The sequence below is a fragment of the Aulonocara stuartgranti genome (assembly GCF_965226115.1).
Source record: "Aulonocara stuartgranti genome assembly, chromosome: 3".
Classification (NCBI taxonomy): domain Eukaryota; kingdom Metazoa; phylum Chordata; class Actinopteri; order Cichliformes; family Cichlidae; genus Aulonocara; species Aulonocara stuartgranti.
Window position 1 is genome coordinate 27,096,544 of NC_138941.1, and position 21,702 is coordinate 27,118,245.

A 21,702-nucleotide genomic window follows, 5' to 3' on the forward strand; every position below is an offset into this window, starting at 1 on the left:
TTGTTGTTTTACCCGAAGACTTTAGATTACTGCGCACGCCCGGCGGAGGGGGCGGTGCAGCTGGCTTTTTGTATGCCACAGGCAAGACACAACCGGAAGTTAGCAAAAGGAAACCTCTCGAAGGGGACTTCAATTCCTTTTTGTGAGCGCCGACTAAAAGGTAATGAAAATAGAAAATTTACGTCTTTATATAAATGCACTTGTGTGGCGCATAGGTATGTGTGGAGTACCCTGTTAACCTCGGTTCCTTTGTTCGCCCGCTAGCCTCGTTGCACGAGAATATCGACTGCGCTGCTTTGTCTGTTAGCGTGGCTAACCGGGGCTAACAGGCTACACGAGCGGCGTTTAAACTCTGCTCATTTGTTCTTTTTGTAGACATATACAGATATGAAAGAAACGATTTATTGATAATAATGATTTAAAGTTGTTAAATTGTTGGTACTTGTGCCGCCGTGAACGACTCTAGGTTTTTACTATGCGCGGGCCTGTTAACAACGCTGCTGTTTTTATAGACTCAGAAAGGGTCAAACGTACTCTTCAATAGTATGTACTAAAAAAATTGTAACTATATGTTTTTCTCTCTCTTAACACTCTGCATTATCTCGAAACAGATTTGTAATCATGGTGAAGATTTTCGTGGGAAATCTGCCCAGAGCGACAAACGAGGATGAGATCAAGGCACTCTTTACCGAGTATGGCACTGTGACAGAATGTGCCATCATCAAAAACTTTGCCTTCGTCCACATGGACGACCGCAAGGCTGCCACCAAAGCCATCAAGAATCTGCACCTCTACAAGCTGCATGGCACGCCAATCAACGTGGAGGCCAGTCACGGAAAGAACCAGGGCTCAGTCAAACTGCATGTAGCAAATGTAGAGAAAGGATCTGATGATGAGCTGCGTGCTTTGTTCGAGGAGTACGGCACGGTCACAGAGTGTGCTGTTGTTAAGAATTTTGCTTTTGTACACATGTCCAACTCTGACGAGGCCATGGATGCCATCAAGGGACTGGACAACACAGAATTTCAAGGTAAGAGAGATTACCAACATTTATAAGGAGGTCAAGAAGAAACCTTAAAGTGTTGCCTTATTATAAACCAGCCCACATAACCTGTGTTTTTACTTTTTATTTTTTAATGTAGGCAAACGCATCCATGTCCAGATTTCCAAGAGTCGTCCCAGACATGAAGAACGGGATGATTACCCCCCTCCTCCCCCAGACAGGGGTGGCTATTGGCCCCCACGCTATCCAGGAGAGTGGCCCGAGCCTCCTCCACCTGGCTACATGAGGGGTCGTCTTAGCCACATACCCCCAGGTTACCCTGCCCCTCCTCTGCCTCCCCCTCCCCCTAGACGAGCAGTTTATCCAGATCGCCCTTACGATGCTGAGAGGGACAGATATGGCGTGGTAGATTACTATGAGAAGTATCGAGCCCGTCCGTATGGCATGGCCACCTACGACGACCAGCGTCCCGGCGTGCCTCCTCCTCCCCCTCCCCCGTCAGCCGTCGTCCGAGACCGTCTTCCGAACTCGTCGCTCGACCCATATGAGCGTCGGCCCCTTCCTCCACCTCCTCCGTCCTCATACTACGCCCGAGATCGAAGTCCGCTTAGGAGACCGCCTACCACACCAGTGCCCCCTGCCAGTAACGGCTACTCCTATGATCGCTCTGCATACGGAGTTCCACGTGCAAGGGACCCCTACGCAGATCGGCTGCCTCCGCCACCGCCTGCACGCTACGCTTATTAAGCAAGGGCGGCGCATTTTGAAGGTGAGGATAGGTCTGAGGTAGACTGGTGTTGCTCTTTCCTAAAACAGCGTTCCTGTAACGGCAGAGGCAGCCGGGGATTTGAAAAGCATGCGTACAAGGTGCTGTTCCACAAGTAAATTCGTTGGTAATGCACGTCGATCCATTTAACATGGCTTTTCAGATAACAAAATAGTACTAAGTGTGTTATAATACGACAAAGATGCACTGTTGAGGATGGAATCTCTGAATTTCGGGAAAAACAAGTCGAATTAGAAATTAACCTGGAACAACGTCCTGTATTCAAGAGTTGCAGATCGTTCATTTCTGTCATTTGCTCTTTTTTTCAGGATTGTCGTCCGACTGCGTCGCCGCTCGGCGCCTCCTGATGCACGTGACTCTATCCTCTCCCTGTCAGTGGCTGAGCGCGTAACGTTCCCCTGCGATGCTGACAGGAGGAACCGAATAGCCGACGTCCACGTCTCTTTCTGTTTTTATTACTTTGAGGCAATTTTTACACTCGTATTTTTCCTCCTGGTTGTTTTAATATGTAATTGTGCTGTAGTACTTTTACTGCTTGCCGTCTGGAGTAGGTGTTTATTTTTTATTTTATTTTTTTTGTACTTTTTCGTTTGAGTAATACTGATGTTGTTTGTGACCTTAGAGAAGCTGAATGAGTTCAGCAACAGTTTCTAGGCGATACTTGTGACTGTAGATTTAACTGAACTTAACTTTGTTTGGTATAAAATCTAATCTGCACGTTGACTCCATCATGTAAAACTTTTACACCGCACAACAAACCGCTGTGAAAAACTTAAACTGCTCAAATGTAGGAGTTCGATGCATGCAGGAAGTAACTGTTAACTTACAGAAAATAAATGTCAATCGGAAGCCTCCTCAGAGCGTTTATATGTGCATTGTCAAACACTTCTAATTAACCTGATTCAAATATTGTTGTAGGGTCACCGGAAATATCATTATTTTAAAAGTTATCCGTTTGTTAGCGATGAAATACCGTGAGACAAGCTTGTTAAAATCGTCACGCTGATTAAAAAAAACACGCCCAAACTTTCCTCACTGGTCTTGTCTGAAATGCTGCAGCTTTTATTCCTCAGCAGGGCGTCTGACGTCTTTCCTCAGTGCCAAAGTTGAAGGCAAGTAAAGAAAAGCTAGCGAGCTAGCGCTCTCTAAACCTACTGAACCCACACTGGTTTTGATAGGTGAGACTGGTTTACCTTGAGTCATATTGGGGAGGGGGAGGGGGGTATTACCTCAACAACTTCTGGACACCTTCGCAGTGAAAAGGTAAGTGACAGGTTACTGGATTGGAAAGAATGCTGATGTAGTGCTGAAACACATTCCACATTTGTATGATTCTTTTAGGTGAATTATTACTTTCATTCAATAGTTTTTTGTAGTAGCCAGAAAAAAGTTGGGGATTTCTTTAGGCTCTTTATGCCAAAAAAGTCCTGAAAGTACCAAAGGTAGATACAGGGAACATGAATAAGAGAAAACCATCAGGTGTGGTCAGTTATTTAGTGATGGAATGATCGACTCTTACGCATCTTTTGGGGAAAAACATCATCATGCTGGAAAATCTTACACAAATGTCTTAAGCTAGATTGAACAGGTGAAGGAAAGTTGAGAACAAACGTTAACTCAGTTTGGTTTTGTGGAGTCTGTTAAGGCCCTTGTGCTTCTCTGAAGGTTAAATGAACTTCCACTGTCATCTGTGGTTTCTATAGCTATCCGGTGTGTGTAATAGTTTCACCACTTTGTGAAAACCTGGCATGTGAGTGTAATTGTTGGTTAGTACGCCTGCTTCGGTGTAGACCACAGGCGTTGAACTCCAGGCCTTGAGGGCGGCAGATTTAAATGGCTAAATTACCTCTTCAAAATGTCAGGTATGTTGACCCAAGATGTTATCTAAAATCTGCAGGACACTGGCCCTCGAGGCCTGGAGTTCGACACCCATGGTGTAGACCGTTTAGGGCAGGGGTCTCAAACTCCAGACCTCGAGGGCCAGTATCCTGCTTGTTTGTGAGATATCCCTGCACTACCTGCTGTTGATTACCTGGATCAGGTGTGCTTTGCCAATAAGAAGCTACAAGGGCTGGTTAGTTTGAAAAGAAGCAGGATCGTGGCCCTCGAGGTCTGGAGTTCGACACCTGTGGTTTAGGGATTCGTAACCCACTTCCACTTAGGTAGTATGGATCAGCACTCAGTATATCTCACCCTCCACTCCAATGAGTAAACAGTGCTAGTGTGGATTTGGGCCATGGGCCGGCAGTTGAAAGAACGGGTCATTTTTAAGTAATCAGACATCTGTCACATTCTCTAATGTTGAATCACAGCATGGAGAAGAACTCGACTGTCGTCTGCCTGTCTGCACTTTGCTAATGATGATAGGGACAAGTGAGAGGGCAGCTGGGGCAGGGGGTAGTGGGGTTAAATAAGAACAGTGGTGCTTTGGTTTGTGTCATTCCATCGCTCATAGATGGCTAATACTGGATCACTTATTTATTTGGGTTCTCTCTTATCTATTTTAGGGAAATCTGAGGTTCAGAGGTGTTAGCTAGTCTGCAAAACTGTCCGGCTGTTCTTTATGTACACTGTACAGACTGTGAGCGGTACGCTTTGCTGCTGACAGATTGGATGCCAGCTGTAGGGTTTCAAATGCATCTGAATTTTAAAAAAATGATGGCAGCTTTTAGGGAAAGTCGAGGTCTTTTTAAAATTGGAAATTTGAATAATTTATTTTTACAGTTTTTTCTTTTTGATTGAATGAATGTGAAGGATTTACCACAGAACACTACATTTGGACTTGAAGATGTGATATTTCTATATATGATAAATATAGATTTTAAACCCTTGTAAACATGAAGTTGGTTAAGTGTGTGGGAATTTCACAGTAATAATTTCTTTAATGTATTGTTAGTTTTTGGATTTTTGCAAATATCAATAAAATATTTAAAAACAACAACATGGACTCTGTTAACTTACATGCTGTGTGTCTAGTTACTTGGCTGGTTGCCATTTGAGTCACTGTTTTCACTGCATTGTTTTAGTTCTGTTTGCTACTGCACATTGGCCCTGTCCAAATTTATTTGTCTTCAAACACGTGCACAAGAAGCAATTTCTTAACATCCTGGTTTTTAACTGGACAGTAGCAGAGCTATGATACCTCATGGGAAGAGCTCTTTGCTCAATTTTATATGGGAAAGTAAATCTAACATAGATTTTATACTACAAAACTAAATGGGGAAACACTTTTTTTCTGTCCCATAACCAAAATCAGTTAAAAATAAGGATTTCAATTTTGCTATAAAAAATTACACTTTAGGACAGTTTGTGTACATTAATTCCTACTTTTGATATAAATAAGTGCACAACTAACTTCATGTGGCAGGATTGGGTGTAAATTGATCCGTTTAAAAAGTTGTTTCACTATGCCAGCAAACCTTAGTGGGTGATGTTTGCTGTCAGGACAAGGCTTTAGGTTACCATTAACCCTTTCAGCAACAATATTAATATTTTAGTGAGCATTTCTGGCAAAGTTCCTGAAGGCAAACTTATGTTGTGTGATGTTATGTATAGTAAGTGTTCAGAGCAGTAACAGCGTCCTGATACTTCCCCATCTTGACTAATAAATTCCAAACAGCGGTAAAACAATATCTGCAGAAAGTTGCAATGAGACAATAAATACTCTTCTATCACCAGAGTGTGGAAGCTGCATTCAATAGTCACTGAGTAACCAGAAACTTCAAACTCATCAGAGGATGTTTCCCTGTTGTAAACCTGACACAAGTGACGCAGTGATGGGGAGAAAGAGCCCTCCAACTTGGTCTTAATCATATTGTGTATTTAGGTTTGATTCTTATTAATTTAACTCCTCATCTTAATGAAGTTAAGGTATTTTTAAAAACATATAATGCTGTATAGAGCAGCATAGTACATATATATCTTAAAAAGTGACTTTAACTTTTAGTTTCTATATATGTATATAGTGTGTGTGTGTGTGTGTGTAACACTGATTTTCCCAGTAGAACACAAAGGAGAATCATAGTAAAACTGAAAGTAAAATATCAAGTTTAGCCAAAGAATGAGAAACATAATTTTATCTGCTTTTTCTGGGAAATGTCATTTAGTCATAGGCGTGCTGGAGCATCTCCACCTCATCTCATGTAGCACGAGATAAGATAACAATCTGATACAGCTTCAGCAGAGTTCCCCCTTTGTAAATTCAGTAATGTAGGAACATGAACCTTTAGGTTGGACTTTGCTCTACGACAATGAGAACTAGTTTTTGGACCTGACCCAGAGGTAACAGATGACCCATGTGTCTCTATGGCTGGCTTACCTAATTCAAATTATATTTTCTCACTATGGCAACAAAAATGTTGTTTTTGTCTGAACCTGCCATACTGGCTAGTAATGATGCAACAACAGTAGCCTACATTCCCCAAAGTATTTTTTCTGTTTTGACCTTCCTTGATATGTTTCACCAAACACCAAGCATACCGGCACACACACACTGAAACTGGAAACTAGCCAGCTGACACACAAAGTTGATGCTGAAGGCAGACGGTCTAAAGAGAGCATTTTGGCCAAGCTGAAGCTGAAACAGGCTTTGTGAAGCTTACAGAAATATGTGCAAGAGCAAAATGAAAGGTGAAGTGAACTGTTCTGCAGTAACATTAGGATGCATTTTGCTTCATTTCAAGCCATATACTGTGGGTATTTTTCCTATTTACACTTGTGTAACCGGTGTTTGTCAGACTGAAACTAGAATGCAGTATGCTGCTTCACCAAACAATCTGATGGCTAAACAACTTCTTGTTGACACTTTGAGGAGTTTATGTGGACTTATCTGAGACTTTTGCAGTACCTGCAGCTACGGATGTCATTTTTATTTCCTTGCATGGCCCTGAGCTGGAAAACCATGTTGTAACTGTTACACTGAAGACACACAAAGGAAATTAGAATTATAAATTATATTTAATTATATTCATCTGACAAAATGTCAGAACGCTGTGTCTGAAACTATTCGGGTTTGCACTTTGTCGTGTATGTAGATCACTTTATAACTGTAGCTGTTTTATCTGATCTCTTGATAAACCTGTCTCAATAAGCCAAATTGGTTTGTGTTCAAGGTAAAGGCCTCTATAAACCATTTCCATAAACTCAAAGTGTGTATAATTGGCAGTCACATCAAACATTATCTAAAACCATGTGCAGAAAAAGTTTAATTTCTTACACTGAAAATATAGAAACAAGTTGCTTTAAGGTTCTAAAACATTTGCATTTAAAACGCTTTAAATGTAGCTGTAATCATATTATGATAAGAGTTTTTTAATATCTACAGGGTACAAAGAGGGCAGATTTGTCTCAGCCAGCTTGAACTCTAATGTAACAACACCACAGCAATTTGCCTGTAAGTTCGCTAAGTCATTAACATAAACAATATACATGTCAGTAAGGATAGTGCATCTCATCACTCTCCAGAGGGTTGCGTACACTGAGCTCAGCTGAGAAGTTGTTCATCATACTCATGGGTGTCTCTCTGGAAGGAGGTGCTGCCAGCACCTCAAACTCTACCTCAAAGTTGGCCTTGGTTTCACCAGACTCGCGGATGATCAGGATCTCATACTCTCCGAACCGGATCAGAGCTTTGTATGGCAGATCCATCCTCTCCAGGTATCCCAGTGCTGAGGTGTTCACTGACAGTTTCCCCCTCTGGCTCAGATTCTGGATGGTAAACAGCATCTCTGAGCTCTGGGGAATGTGGTAGGCGTAGAGCGCCAGCTGCTTACGGGACACCCGGGGATCAAGCAGGACGTAGGCACAGGTTTCGGTGTCACGGCCCAGCCTGAGAGGGTCGTCGGCAGTGTGTCTTCTTCTGGCTCCCAGAGGAAGACGACCATAAAAGCCCTTACAGCTCTGCTGCGGATGGTAAAGCTTGATTTGGAGGCAAGGCAAAAACATAATCTTAGGTAAGAATGTGACTTAGTTTTCAAATTGTAGAAGATTGCTGCTTTTAACCGGTAAAATGGAAAACAAGAAATGCAAAGTATCTCAGTAAGAAGATTCAACTAACTGTGCTGTCGCCGCCAGAGAAAAATATGAATGAGTCTTTATGACTATACTGCTCTTTACAAGCGGCTGTCTTTGTTTCAAGGAAGTTTCCTCATTGGCTCTGCAGTAACCCTGCTGGTTTCAAGTGCAAATCTGCAAATACCACAAAGACTGTTCTGGATGAAGTAAAGTTCACGTTATTGGAAAAGAAAAAAAAAGTTTATTTGATTTGATTTTGTTAACAGTGTAGAATTTAGGGTAGGTGTCTGTAAGACAAGTCAGGAAAATAGAATTTCCCTGAAAAAACGTGTTTAGTGAAGAAATACTTAAGAGAGGACTCTGTGACTGCATGGCTACTATTGACACAGTATATTCTCATAGCTTGGTGAGTAGTCTAACACACACTCTGTGGATGAGCGTATGAATGTCACACTACACTGGTGAAATCTCCACCTGGAGTCCATGGATGAACCTTAAAGTTGACATTAAGGCACAGCATCTGTTTCACAGTATCTAAAACTAGAGCGGGAAGAAGGAACTCTGCAATATTCAACTGTTACACATTAACTAATCCTCTGCCACGATATGAGTCAAGCAGAGAAAAGCTAATGTTAATAAATGTCGGAGAGGTGGATATGACCAAACATGTACAAACCATTTCATACCACAGCTTATGAAGTCACTTACTTAAGGGCCACGGTATGATACAGGAAGTTTGTTTAAGGCTGTTCAGACAGAAAATAGTGCAGTATTATAATTTTTAACTGTACTGGGCATATTGAATAGAAAGTAGATTATATGTACCATAGAGTTATTAGTTATCATTGGCTTGAAAGGTCTAAAGTACTGGTTTACTTTTCTTTAAATTAACCAGTCCTTCAGTAGATCAATGCGCCCTCCTATACACAGGGTGGCGCTGTGTTTGTCATAGAATCTAGCTTGTATCGTGGCAGGCAGGCAAAAAAGCACCGGAAGTCGGTAAAAGGAAACGTCTCCACGGGTTTTAAATCGCTGTGGCGGCTAAAAGTAGCAGGGCATGTATATCGTCTTGTCACGATATTTACAATTGGTCGCATTTTAAAAGCTGGATAGTTCCTAACCTCAGTGTTTTTCCGCCGCTTTTCACCTCTGCAGCGCTGTTGAGTGTTAGCTTAGCTTTGCTTGCTAGCGGACTGTTTTAAGACGCTTGTACGCTTTTAAAGTCTATTTACCACGCTGTAGATTTGGGTTCACAGCTATAACTAGTCACCCATCAAAGCCAGAGCTGTCCAAAAATGCTGCTCTCCCCTCTGTTTCACAAGCTCCATCTTTGTCATCTGATCACAACTACCTCCCCAGAAAAGCTTTCAGATGCAGTACCTGCTTGTGGCCACAAGAGTGCAGTAATTTACAAGACAAATACAAAAAAGTAATATGCGATCCTGCTGCTGTTCTAAGACATCAGGACGACTGTTGCTTTCATTTATTATTTTAGTTTTTTATTCAGATATTTAACAATGGTGAAGATATTTTTGTGGGAAATGTGCCCCAAAAGGCAGATGAGGAAGAATTCAGGACACTCTTTAGCGAGTATGGCACAATCACAGAATGCACCATCATCCAAAACTTTGCCCTCTGTAAGTCAAAGGTAAAAACCGAGGCTTAGTGAAACTGAGTGTCACGAATGCAGACAAGGGATCCGGTGACGAGCTGTTTGATGACAAGTAAAACACAGTAGGGTCAGGGCAGTGGTTCATTTACTTTCTGGCGAAAAAAGACATTTGCAATTGTTCGGTCACTCGTCTGATTGACCTGATCTGTTTGAAGGATGAAGATTTTCACCAGGAGATCCACGATCATCACTACAAGAACAGCAGTCAAAGCAGTTATTAAACATGCCAGCTCAGTTATTAAACTAGAACATTGCTCTGCTCGATCAATAAAGTGGACAAAACTTAAGAAAGCTCTTAAGAAAGGAGATGTTGGCGCTCATGTCAAATTTTCCGTTTTGAAATCCACGACAGAATGCTGCATCACCACTAGACCAGTGCATAGAGGTGGTGCTCTGATCTTGTTTCTGTTAACATCTATTCTGGACCACAATGTGTAAGGTATAACTCTGGAGATGTTGGAGCACCTCAGGGTGACCTCTTAATCAGGCTGGACCTCCCAGTCTGAGACTCAGAGGTCAAAACAGTCCGAAACAAACAGTTTAATTACTATTTTTATTATTTTAGCTGGGAAAAAGAGCAGTTATCATTCCGTAAATAACCCAACAGTTGCACTACAGTAATTCAGTTTGCCTGGGACTATCTTTGAGATCCTGTACATGTTAATTTGTTTACTCAAACTGGACACTTCAGTTCAGTCTTAACCAGTGAATTAACAAGCTTTACCTACCCTGGTGTTCTAGGTGGACATAGACCGTGGTCACCACAGTGCAATGATTAAGTCAACTGATAACACTGGTTTAAAAAAGAATGCAAAAAGGTAACAGTGTTTAATTGTAATGCAACTTGATTTCTGAATGTATTTTATAGGGTAAGGCCTATTTTCCTATATGGAGACAATATCTTGCAGCCATTTGCTGAAATTTGAAATAAATTGAGTCACACACACTTTGTGAGTGTTATTTAATTCTGTAAAGGCTTCAAACAACAGTACAGATAACATGACTGCAGTCTGCATGCTTTGTGACAAAGAGGGGTTGTAAGTTTAGAATATCTGTAGAGACAAGTTATCTGCCATGGGCACCAAACAGTCAGAAAGATGACTGTGACTTTAGAACCTTTTCTTTTTGTGTACTGTTGGTTATATTGGAGTAAAATCCATTCAGTAAACAATATTAAAAACCTGCAGGACGTGAAAGTGTTGCATGTCTGATCTTTAACACATTCTCCAGAACTAATGGACCACCATGCTTGAGAAAACAGCATGAGCACAGTCAGTTATTACTTTATCTACTGTCCTTTGTGGCTAAATTGTGAAAGATGCAGGAAATGCTAGCATGCTGGTGAACGCTCTTCTTCCTGTTGTTTAGAATACAGCATAGACCAAACCACACACTGTGGGTAAACTACTGCAAATTGTGTATGTGTGCCTGAATATTTGGCTCTCAGTAATCTGTGCAGTTTAAAAAGGGTTTCCGTTACAGAATTGTAGTAAATATCACCTGCACCAGTTTGGCAGTGGGGCGGTGATGATTTGGGGAGACACATCCATGAAGGGACATACAGACCCCGACCTGCTACCCACTGGTACCCTGACTGGGTGGTACTGAGTGGTTCCTCAGGCCGTAGAGCTTTTTTCAGACCTCATTTGGGGCAGCTGACTCTGAATTCCTTTTGACCGAGGACAGTGCCTGGTCATATGTGACCAGCTGGGTGGGCAGTGCAGAGACATTAACTGGGTCTTAATTTCTTTAGACCTAAAATTGAAAGAATCTGGGATGTTACATATCACATATCCAATGCTGCCAATACACACACTGTTCAGGAGATCACTCATCACCTCTATCTGAATCTGGGAGGAGATCTCCTGTGACATCGTGTGTTATCTTATCAGGAGAATACCCAGGCCTTGTCTCATGCTAACGGCAGTGAAGAACAGTGGCAAAAAGTAATCAATCAGGTTTACGGGACTATATGAAACAAAGACATGTTCTGCCAGTGAGATGCCATTACTAGAATTATAAAGAAAAAACATGCAATTAAAATAATAGCACATAGTAAGAAATTAAAAAACAATTTTTCTTTTTGTTCATTTTTGTCCAACTTTTATTCATAATTTCTTTTTTTTTTCCAGCTATGGAAATCCACCAAACAAACATCAGAAAATCAATAATAAAACCTCAGTTCCACACAGTTCCAGATGTTTTCTGATTCTATCTAGTGGAGGAATAAATAACATCTGAGTCCACTTCTCTGACTGATGCCAGCCTGTGGTGACTTTCTGTTTTTGGATGAAATGTCACAGCAGCATAATCCGGGTCTGAGCTCTGGCTCTGTGAATGAAAGGACTGTCAGTCTCATAACTAAGCGGGTAAAGAAAAAGAAACATCGTAATCTAGGAAGGACACAAAATGAAACGCATCACCTCTTCCTGTAGATTCTGTTCTCCAGTGTGAGGTACTGCAAAGCACAGAAATAAATTGTATAGTCATTTTAGTTGCAATGTTTCTAACTAATGCTATTGAAGGATTTTTTTTAAACAAGAAGAAAAATGTTTCTCTTATATAGCAACAGTATATGTGAAAGTCTGTGGAAACAAAAATACCTTTCTGGAGATGTTTGATTTTAGCAGCCAGATAGATGACGGCCACAATGAGAAAAACTGTCAGAGCACCCAGGACCACACTCATCATCTTTGGTAATCCATCAAACACATCTATGAGAAACATAAGTGAATTAAATAACAGTGACACAGTGTGCTACAGTTATAAAATAAATGCTAAGTTTAGTGTTGTTAAGTTTTAATGCTAGGAAGATTTTCCAACTTCAACATTCCGAATCTAAAACTTAGATCCATGTTTTCATGCATTCATCAAAATGAAATCAATATAAAATTCCTACCTTGGACCTCTACATTTGTTGCATGAACAATAACTGCATAATTGCTTAAGTATGTTCCACAGAAATACAGCCCCGAGTCCAATAAATCCACTTGTTTGATTTTAAGAAACACCGTGGATATGTTGGTGCTCATTTCAAATTTTCCACTTTGAATTCCTGTGCAGAATGAAGCAGGTTCATGAGGCTGGGACATAGAGCAGATACAGTGGAGTTCAGATCTCTTGGTCACTCTGAACCAGAATATCTCTGTGGGAGAACTGGAATAGTTGGAGCACAGCAGCGTGACTTCTTCTCCAGACTGAACCTCAAAAGTCTGAGAATCAGAAACAGAGACGGAGATCCAACCTGAAAATAAGAACAAAACAAAACAGAAATTTAAAAAAACCTCCAAAAAACTGGACATGCAAGATAAAGTTTTGGCAAATGAATTAACGGAATCGTATAGAAAATGCAATCAATTCTGTGTAAATGAATTCCACTCACTGAGGCTGAGGAGAAACAAAACTGTGAGAGAGGGACAGCTCCACATTGTGCATACGATGCCCCTGAAATGGAGCTCTACACAAAGGTCTGAAAAGGTGTGGTTTCTACTATAAGCACACACATATGAACACGCCTACACACAGTTTAACACTGATGATTTGCTAATTAGTCTCCAGTGCTGCTTTCTTCAAATTGTTTGTATAAATGTTACCGTTTGCTTTGAGAAAATTAAATGTAAGAGACAAATTACATGATTGTCCACATATAAACAAATTAACCAAATTAAAAATAAATCTTCAACCTTGAAAGTATGTTGTACACACCATGTTTAATAATTCATCAAGCTTTCCATTAAAAGCAAAAAACAGTTAATTGCACTTAATTTTGACTTAAATTGTGAGTGCCAACTGAATCGGTTTGGGCCATAGACAGTATAAAATATGGATGTCAGCTTCTGGGTTGGGGAAGGGAAGGCAATGTGTAAGTCCATTGCCTGTATTCTCTCAGAAAGCCACCAGATGGCAATAGATGCTGTTGCAAAGAAAGACTTTGGTCCTGTAGAAGTCTAGGGCGACCGTGGCTCAGGGGGTTAGGGAATCGCATCTGTAACCGGAAGGTCGCCGGTTCGATCCCTGGGCTCTCTGTCCTGTTTGTTGTGTCCCTGGGCAAGACACTTTACCCTACTTGCCTACTGGTGTTGGCCAGAGGGGCCGATGGCGCGATATGGCAGCCTCGCTTCTGTCAGTCTGCCCCAGGGCAGCTGTGGCTACAACTGTAGCTGCCTACACCAGTGTATGAATGTGAGAGTGAATGAATAGTGGTATTGTAAAGCGCTTTGGGTGCCTTGAAAAGCGCTATATAAATCCAATCCATTATTATTATTACAGGAAAACAGCTTAATGACTTTTGAATGAGCTTATGGCAGGGGTCGGCAACTACATTTGTCCAAGGGCCTGAATTTTTCTTGGCAGACATTGAGGGGCAGATGCTGTTGTACAATAAAATAATACAGTATCATTGGTAATATGTGATTATTTCATTATATTTTTCCTCCCAAGTTGATGTTATTTCTTCACCTGGTCAGTGTTGATGGACTCATTATTGGTACTGCAACAAGCCACAAGAGGGCGACTGTGATATGTTAAGCTTCATACTTGTGAGGCCCTCATGTTGTCCATCACTGTCACATGCAATGTCATGGTTTGCAAAGAAAACCTAACCTTAACCTTTACCTCAACAACACAACCTCAAGCGGAAAGTTGATGCAGAAAACCGCTGCTATAATGAAGACTGAACCGATATGTATTCATAGGGCAACCTTTAGAAACGCTGTACCTGTAAACCTCATTTGCAGTGAAACTGTCGCTGTTGCTGAAGAATATAAATTGAGCTACCACAACACCACAAAGTATTTAAACCTCAAAGCGTCATATCCTGAACAGTCAGAGACCCATCAGAGAAAAAAAAATGATGCTTTGAAACTTAACTGAACTTTAACTGAACAAGAGAGGGAAAATAACCACGTCTCAGCAGGCTGCCTGGGTTTTCTCCAAGCACAACAAGCCATATACTGGCCTTGACGAGGCAGCTGTTTGAAGTGAACTGATTGACATCCAGGCCACTAGTGACATGAAGGCTGCTCTCCAGAGATGTTCTGGTTCAGAATGACCAAGAGACCTGGACTCCACTATCGGCTATCGGAAAGCTTGAGCACCGTTGGGTGGCTTGTCCCCAAGAGTATGATACACGTTGGCCATGTATGTGCTCACCATGTTTGGCTCAACATACACCTGTGAAGCTGCGTTCTCAAAAATTAACTTTATAAAATGCATTACAGGAATAGACTGTCAAGCCAGTCTTTGTCTATCTGTCACTCTCCTTTGGAGATGCCTTTGTGCAACCCGCCTCATCGCTCAGCCTCCATCTTCATCTCTACCACCACCAGCGTCTAGACTCTGAGAGGTCCGACTCTAATACTTATCACCGCTGGGGTTCTGTTGTGCTGAGACGGGCTGTTGGACTCTAACCGCCAAAATTTAAAATTCTGGACATCAGTAAAGCATGTTGCTTTCATTCTAATGATCTGTTCTTATTGAACTGCTTTCAGGGCTACAGTCAAACAAAGCCTGATCCACCGCTGCTTCCTTATTAAGCTGCCCAAATGAAATCATCAGAGCAAGTGTGTTATTGCCACCAGGTGTGCGAGCCTGAAGGCGGGAAACTCCTCTGGTCCTGACAAATTGGCTGATAGTGATCACCTGCTGAGGCCATGTGTCCTGAGGTGACCTATCAGCTGTTAATGGACCTATTAAAAGGGAGCTGGCTGAGTACTAATGCCAGTGTGAAAAAGAGGGACCTCCTTCCTGATTGTGAAGTGTGGCGACTCATTTGGAGACTGACCAGTCAGTGTAACGTGGCAACCCAGTCCTGACAGTAGGAGACAATGCGTGTGATTGACAGCACGGCAGAAGTACATCTGTGAGTAGTGTCTCCACTGTTGTTCACCAGGTGCAGCTGTGCTGGGAGAGGGTCGCCACAGCTATTAGCCATGCCAGCTTCCGGGATGATGCTTCTGGCCAATATTTGTTTACTTGCAGGGCGATGCCACGAGGGGAGCCGCAGTGGCATAGAGCGACAGACTCCAGTGCAGAGTGTGAGCTGGGCTGGGATGTGACGAGCCCAGTGGAGGGACGATTCGATTCAGTTTTATTTATAGAGCCAAATCACAACAATGTAGAAAAGCATTTGATCAGTGTAGTGAGGAAAAAATCACTAAACAAATACGTGAGGTGAAAGATCAAGTCCATTATTATTCACCTTAATTGGAAAATCTTAATTTAAGGGTAAGTTAGGCTTGGTTAGAGAGACAGATAAACATAATTTAAGCGGCAAACTTCCTTGTAGACTTTCAGCAAATGATGAATTGCTTGTTATGGGATCTCTGTTTGTCTGAAGAATGGGTCCCAACCTGCAGAACTTGAAACACTTTTCAGAAACGCAACAATGTGCTGTGTATTAAGAGTTGTAGCTCATTGATTTCTGTCATTTGGTCTTTTTTTTTTTTTTTTTTTTTTCCCCTCCCCAAGTCTTGTTGTCCAACTGATCCTGGTGGATGCAACACCTTCCTGTCCATCACTGAGTACTTAATGTTCCTCTGCAATGCTCACAGGATGGACCGTTCCTCCCTGTCAATGAAGTGCACAACCTGATCACTGAAAGAGTGGCTAGTCCTCTGTTGGTGTAAATAGACTGCAGAGTCCCGGCCTGAGGAGGCAGCTCTTATTTGTCGTGTCATCTGCTTAGCCAGGGGTTGTTTGGTTTCCCCAATCTACACGTTTATGGCAATGGTCCTTGCACCTTGTGTACTGTACTACTGTTTGTGCTGGGGAACCTGGTCCTTGGAAGGCAATATGTCTGTGAAGGTTCTGCACTCTCCACCAATTGCTCTTAGAACTGAAAAGAAGTTTCTCAGATGAGAGGTGACATCTTCAAGAAACCTAAAGATGTCCAGACACTTTTCTTTCCAAGTTCCTTAGACTGGTCTTTGGAGTGGACCAAGTTTTGGAGTAGTGTGTTTTATGGTTTGAAAGCCGCAGAAACAGTGTTTCAAGAAAACACATCTCAGATACTCCTACTGAACACAAGATCCTCAAAAAATGCAAGGGTTCTGCTCTTGGTGAATGTGTTGTTGTTCATGAACTACGTAACATCATGTGGAGACAAACGTAGGATCAGTGCAGCGATTCGTTTACTACCTACCGATGGTGATCACTAGAAATACAGCAGCCAAAGTAGCCATCATCAAACATGCCAGCTTAGTTATTAAACTGGAACACTGCTCTGCATGATCAATAAAGGAGACAAAACTTTCTGAATTTAAAATGTTTACATTTTACACAAATTCTCCTCAAGGCAAACACATTTAAGAGCCCTTAAATATCAGTGGCATGACAAGGCTCCACAGTCTCAGACTCAGAGGTCGAAACAGAAATCCAGTCTAAAAGAAACTGTTCAGATTTGATTTATTTTTAGCTGAGAAGGGGACAGCTAATATTAAACAATTCCTAATTCAGTACTTACTCTGGCTGCAGGGAAATAAAGCTGGTATCCAGATGAAGCTCCTCATTGTGTGCGTTGCCTCACTGCTATGACACTTTATCTCTGAGATCTTTTGCTTTAAAGAGGTGGAGTACTGTACATGTTTATTTCTTCATTCAAACCGGGTACATCAATGTTTGAGCAGAAGCGTCTTGATGCATTCTCAATCATCCAGGAAAGTAAATCTCCAAAAGTTGATTCTGTTCATCTGGACGTAGCGTTTTGTGGGAGAAACGTTTCGTCACTCATGGTCATGAGAATTTGCATAATTAAGATTAAAGGTGAAAGTTAATTTTCCTACATAGATAATTTAGCATTACCTCCACAAAATGTCACCAAAGCGCTGTGATGAAACATATTTTATCACATATTTTTGTTAATTTGGGTCTCATTTAGTTAGAAATGTTTATTTATCAGATGGACATAAATGATTATTGTGAGCTTTTCTTGACCCTACGTTTTGACTAGATGGCCTCAACAGGAAAGAGGTTCTCTTATGCAGCCAGGTTAAAGGAAACCTACAGATTAAGGTGTAAACTAGAGGGGCAAAGATGTTGACTTTAGCATGAAATGACATTAAACATTTTCTTTTCGTGCACTGTTGGATAGGTTAACAGATGCATGCCTTACTCATCCTCAAGTCTGTACACATTCTGCACGACAAACAGACGACTATGACTGAGAAAGCAACACATGTACAGCTGGTTACGGCTTTATCTGATGATGTAGCCACTGCAGAGTAAATTGTGAAAGTTAGACACAGGAAATGTGGCTGAATACTCTTTCCTGTTTAGAATACAGCATACATCATACTGTGAGTAAGCTGAATATCTTCTGTATGCCATTAGTAACCTGCTCAGCTTACAAACGAAAGCCAATATTTGGTATGATTACTTCTATTCTTCAACACAGCCTGCAATCTGTTGGGCAGCTTTCTTGTAGTCATGAGGAATAATTTTCCAGCCTTTCTGAATGATATTCAGAACTCTTCTTTGGATGTTTACCATCTTTTGTACCCACACTTCTTCAACAATGTTAAACTTGGGGAGGCCAAATGATGATGTTGCAGTTTGTGTTTGTTTGTTTTTTAAATCCAGACATGCTTTTACTGCATCAGCAGTGTGTTTGGGACCATTATCATATGTTTGGCAACTGCTTTATTTTTGAGGATAAATAAATGTGCCAGTCAAACACTTTTCAGATTGTATCACGTGGCAGATCACTTTGTGAACTGGTGCCAGCAGAGCTACCTCCAGATCAACACTAGAAAAACCAAGGAGCTGGTGGTAGACTTCCGCAGGCACAAACATCCTCCATTGCAACCACTAAACATCCAAGGCATGGACATTGAGAGTGTGGATAGCTGCAGGTGGTTCAGGTCTTTTGGAGTGAAAGGCCCACACCTGAAGACCTTCTATGACTCCGTGGTGGCCTCAGCCATATTTCATGGTGTGGTCTGCTGGGCAGCAGCATCTTTGCTGGGGACAGGAAGAGACTGAACAAGCTGATCCGGAGGGCCAACTCTAAGAGCCCCCTGGAGCCAGTATAGGTTGTGAGTGACAGGATGATGGTGGCTAAGCTGTCATCCCCATTGGACAATATCTCCCACCCCATGCAGGAGACTCTGACAGCACTGAGCAGCTCTTTCAGTGGCTGCGGCACCCACGATGTGAGACGGAGTGATTCCACAAGTCTTTCCTTCCAACTGCTGTCAGACTCTACAACACCTTGCAGACGACTACACATGTGCAGACACACACAGACATCAATACACCAGGGTCACCCTGACAGCACTGGACAGCTCCTTCGGTAACACATTGCTGCACCCACAGTATGCGAGGGAGAGAGTTCGGAAGTCTTTCCTTACAGCTTCTCTAAAATGTACAACAGCAGTGAATGCACACATGTCAAAACACACATGTGCAGACACTAAGGTCCGTACATATTTTTGCAATATTCAATTTTAGACTTGGCATGTTTTCTTTTGTCCTTCACTTGTCCAGTTTCCTCAAATTTTTAAGGAGACACTGCACATCATACTGTGTTATACTAGTTTTTTTTTTGCTCAACCTCTTCGGGAATCACCTTGTTGGTGCAAAAATACAATTGTGTGTTATCTTAGGCATTTTTCACAGTTTCAAATAAAGTATCACAAGATAAATTGTAAAATTGGTTCTTGAAACGCTGTAGGTTAGAGTGGCCATAAAAAAATCTGCACAGTCTTATTTGAAATGTATCTGCCACCCAACAGTAGTGGTTAAGATAATCACAACATGAATATCTGACAGCTAGATGCAAATGTCCACGTTTGGGCAGTTCATTTCATCTTTCACATCTTTCATCTGTCACAAGTAATTAGATGCTACGGTTAATACTACATAAATTAGAATGAATCAATAGTGCTTGGCCAGTTTGGGTCATAATAACTGGGCCATACAAGCAAACATAGATACATGGAAAAGTAAACTAAACAGGATTACCCCCATAAAATGGTCTGGAGATGCTGTAGCAACACCTATACTGCTACCAGTAAAGAAAGGACACTAGCAAAAAGCAAAACTAGACAAAAATTAGTCCAGAGGGACAAGGAGAAGGGGACAGCCTGCAGCCACTACCTGCAAATCCATTCCCTTTTTACTGGTTGTGTTGTCTTATCCATTTACATCAAAAGAGATCAAATTGATTCACAATTATTTATGCTTCCCATATCGACAGAATGATATCCCTGAGGTTTAAAAGTACATGTTGAATCACTGCACAAAAGCTTACAATTTGTTAAAATGATACATATTGCAAGCCTTGCAAATCTAAAGAAAAAAAAAAAACGAAACTTTGCTATACATTTGAACTCTTACTGTTAATGGGAACCATCGTAACGCTAATGTACCTGATCTGTTCAGTCTGTATCAAGTAGTGAATACTTCCTGTCAGCCTGTGCAGAGTGTTTTCACAAGTTCTAAAGGCGCTCGTATTTGTCATGACTATGTATAGACGTCAAGCAACCACTGACTCTGTTGTGGTTAACGGTCAGCAGTTGCACAGCTTTGAGAAGATGGGCATGAAAAACAAGTTGTGAACTTGTCATTATCAAATTATTACTCTTTTAGAATTTAGCGGAGGCCTTTTCTAGGCATGTCAAATATATTTCTATGCAGTATCGATATGATTTCATTAATTTTTTTATTTATTCTCACAACCCCCTATTATTTATTAGGAAACAGGTACATGAGTTCCTCTGCCTTTACCAACATAGTAAGATGCAGTGAAGCTATATGAAACACGAGAAGATTTAAGATGAAAGGCCTTTATATTTGTACTGATATTTAAGATTGATTACAGATAAAAGAATTCTGAGAATAAGACCAAAATAACTGTACAAATGCTCACTGTATCATAACACTGTCCCATCTTTCTGTGCCATGATATTCATCTAGAATTATTAATACCGAAGGAGGAGGAAGAAACCTATAAAGAAGAACAGCCACCAGCCAGAAAGCTCAGTTACTTTCTGAGTCTATCGAGCAGAGGAATAACATTTGTGTCCACTGATGCAGGGCTGTGGTGACTTTCTGTGTCTGGCCAAAATGTCACAGCTCCATTGTGCCGGAGTCCTGAGCTCTGCCTCTGTCGATACAAGAACTGTCAGTCTCACAGCTGAGTAGAAAAGTAAACAACCATTAACTGATAAATAGTGAAAGACACAAAACTAAAAACTTCACCTGTTGTTTCAGATTGTCTTCTCCAGTGTGAGCTACGGCAAAAAATATAATTCAAAAATAAATTTTCTAATGTTAAAAATATTTGCATTATAGGATTAAAAAACAACAACAAAAACCTGGTAATAACTGGTAACAAAGAGGCCTTACAGTCTTCCCACTGTAAGGCCTCTTTGCTCACCTGTTTGAATGGGAGATTAGGGTAATGCTTTAACAGATGCTGTAGATTTTATATCGCACCTTCTCTGAGGCCTAAGGCAAACTGATCACACATGTGCAGGTCAGCACACCAAGGGTCTTGTGGCTCCGTTATCTGCAGGCGGTGACTTCTCTGGAACGTAAAGTAAACTTTCTAATAGGCTCTTCTGGCCTTTGTCTGCAATTGTAAAACATGGCATGCAAGGTACCCACAGCCGTTTTATCCCCATACGGTTTTGCACTCAGCAGAAAATCACACTGCTGTACTACAGACCACTTTTGAGACCATGTTAACAGTTTTGGATAATTCATCTGCCATATTGATCACTTTAAGGCAGGTGGTTTCATATACTGGCCACAATCCTGTTGACAATGCTAAAGGGGCCACAAAAATGGCATCATCACAGGAAATGAATACGTTCTAAATAGTGAACTGTGGAAAACCACCACATTCAAAGTGAAACTAGGGCATACAAGATTTTCCTCTGAAGCAGACTAGTGGCTGCAGACACAGATCTGGCCTGCAATCCAAGGTCCAAAGCCACCATGGTCAAAATTGTTAGCCTGGTTAAAAACAGGAAAAGGTGGTCACTGAGAAAACACAGCCAAGCACATGTCAATATTGCTCTTCCTCACCAAGTCTTGAACAGTTTCCTCTCATCGGTTACCTCTAATTTCGGAGTAGGCTTTTCCTCTGTGAACTCCCAGAATATGCAGGTCCAGCACACCAACAGTCTCCAATCCAGTCTTTTTTTTATCACAACAAATCCATATAAATAATAATTGAAACAAATCCTCCACCCACTGTCATTTGATCACTTTAACGCAAAACCC

General features: G+C 41.4%; 2 protein-coding genes across 2 annotated transcripts; one reads left to right on the forward strand and one right to left on the reverse strand.

Annotated features, from left to right (window-relative positions):
• Positions 1-47: 47 nt before the first annotated feature.
• Positions 48-2,821, forward strand: LOC309704034 (RNA-binding protein 4.1-like). The gene is made up of 4 exons (XM_082528987.1): positions 48-160; positions 612-1,030; positions 1,143-1,772; positions 2,099-2,821. The coding sequence occupies exons 2-3, from the start codon at positions 622-624 to the stop codon at positions 1,748-1,750; spliced, it is 1,017 nt and encodes a 338-aa protein (XP_082385113.1). The 5' UTR covers positions 48-160; positions 612-621; the 3' UTR covers positions 1,751-1,772; positions 2,099-2,821.
• A 4,213-nt stretch (positions 2,822-7,034) lies between these two features.
• Positions 7,035-7,733, reverse strand: LOC309703029 (TRAF-interacting protein with FHA domain-containing protein A-like; the record flags this gene model as incomplete). Its single annotated transcript, XM_082527736.1, has 1 exon — positions 7,035-7,733. The coding sequence occupies one exon, from the start codon at positions 7,731-7,733 to the stop codon at positions 7,221-7,223; it is 513 nt and encodes a 170-aa protein (XP_082383862.1). The 3' UTR covers positions 7,035-7,220.
• Positions 7,734-21,702: the final 13,969 nt, after the last annotated feature.

Coding starts and splice junctions, on each gene's coding strand:
- LOC309704034 (XM_082528987.1), top strand. CDS start 622: ATGGTGAAGATTTTCGTGGGAAATCTGCCCAGAGCGACAAACGAGGAT. Junction 1,031..1,142: donor GGACAACACAGAATTTCAAG/GTAAGAGAGATT, acceptor TTTTTAATGTAG/GCAAACGCATCCATGTCCAG.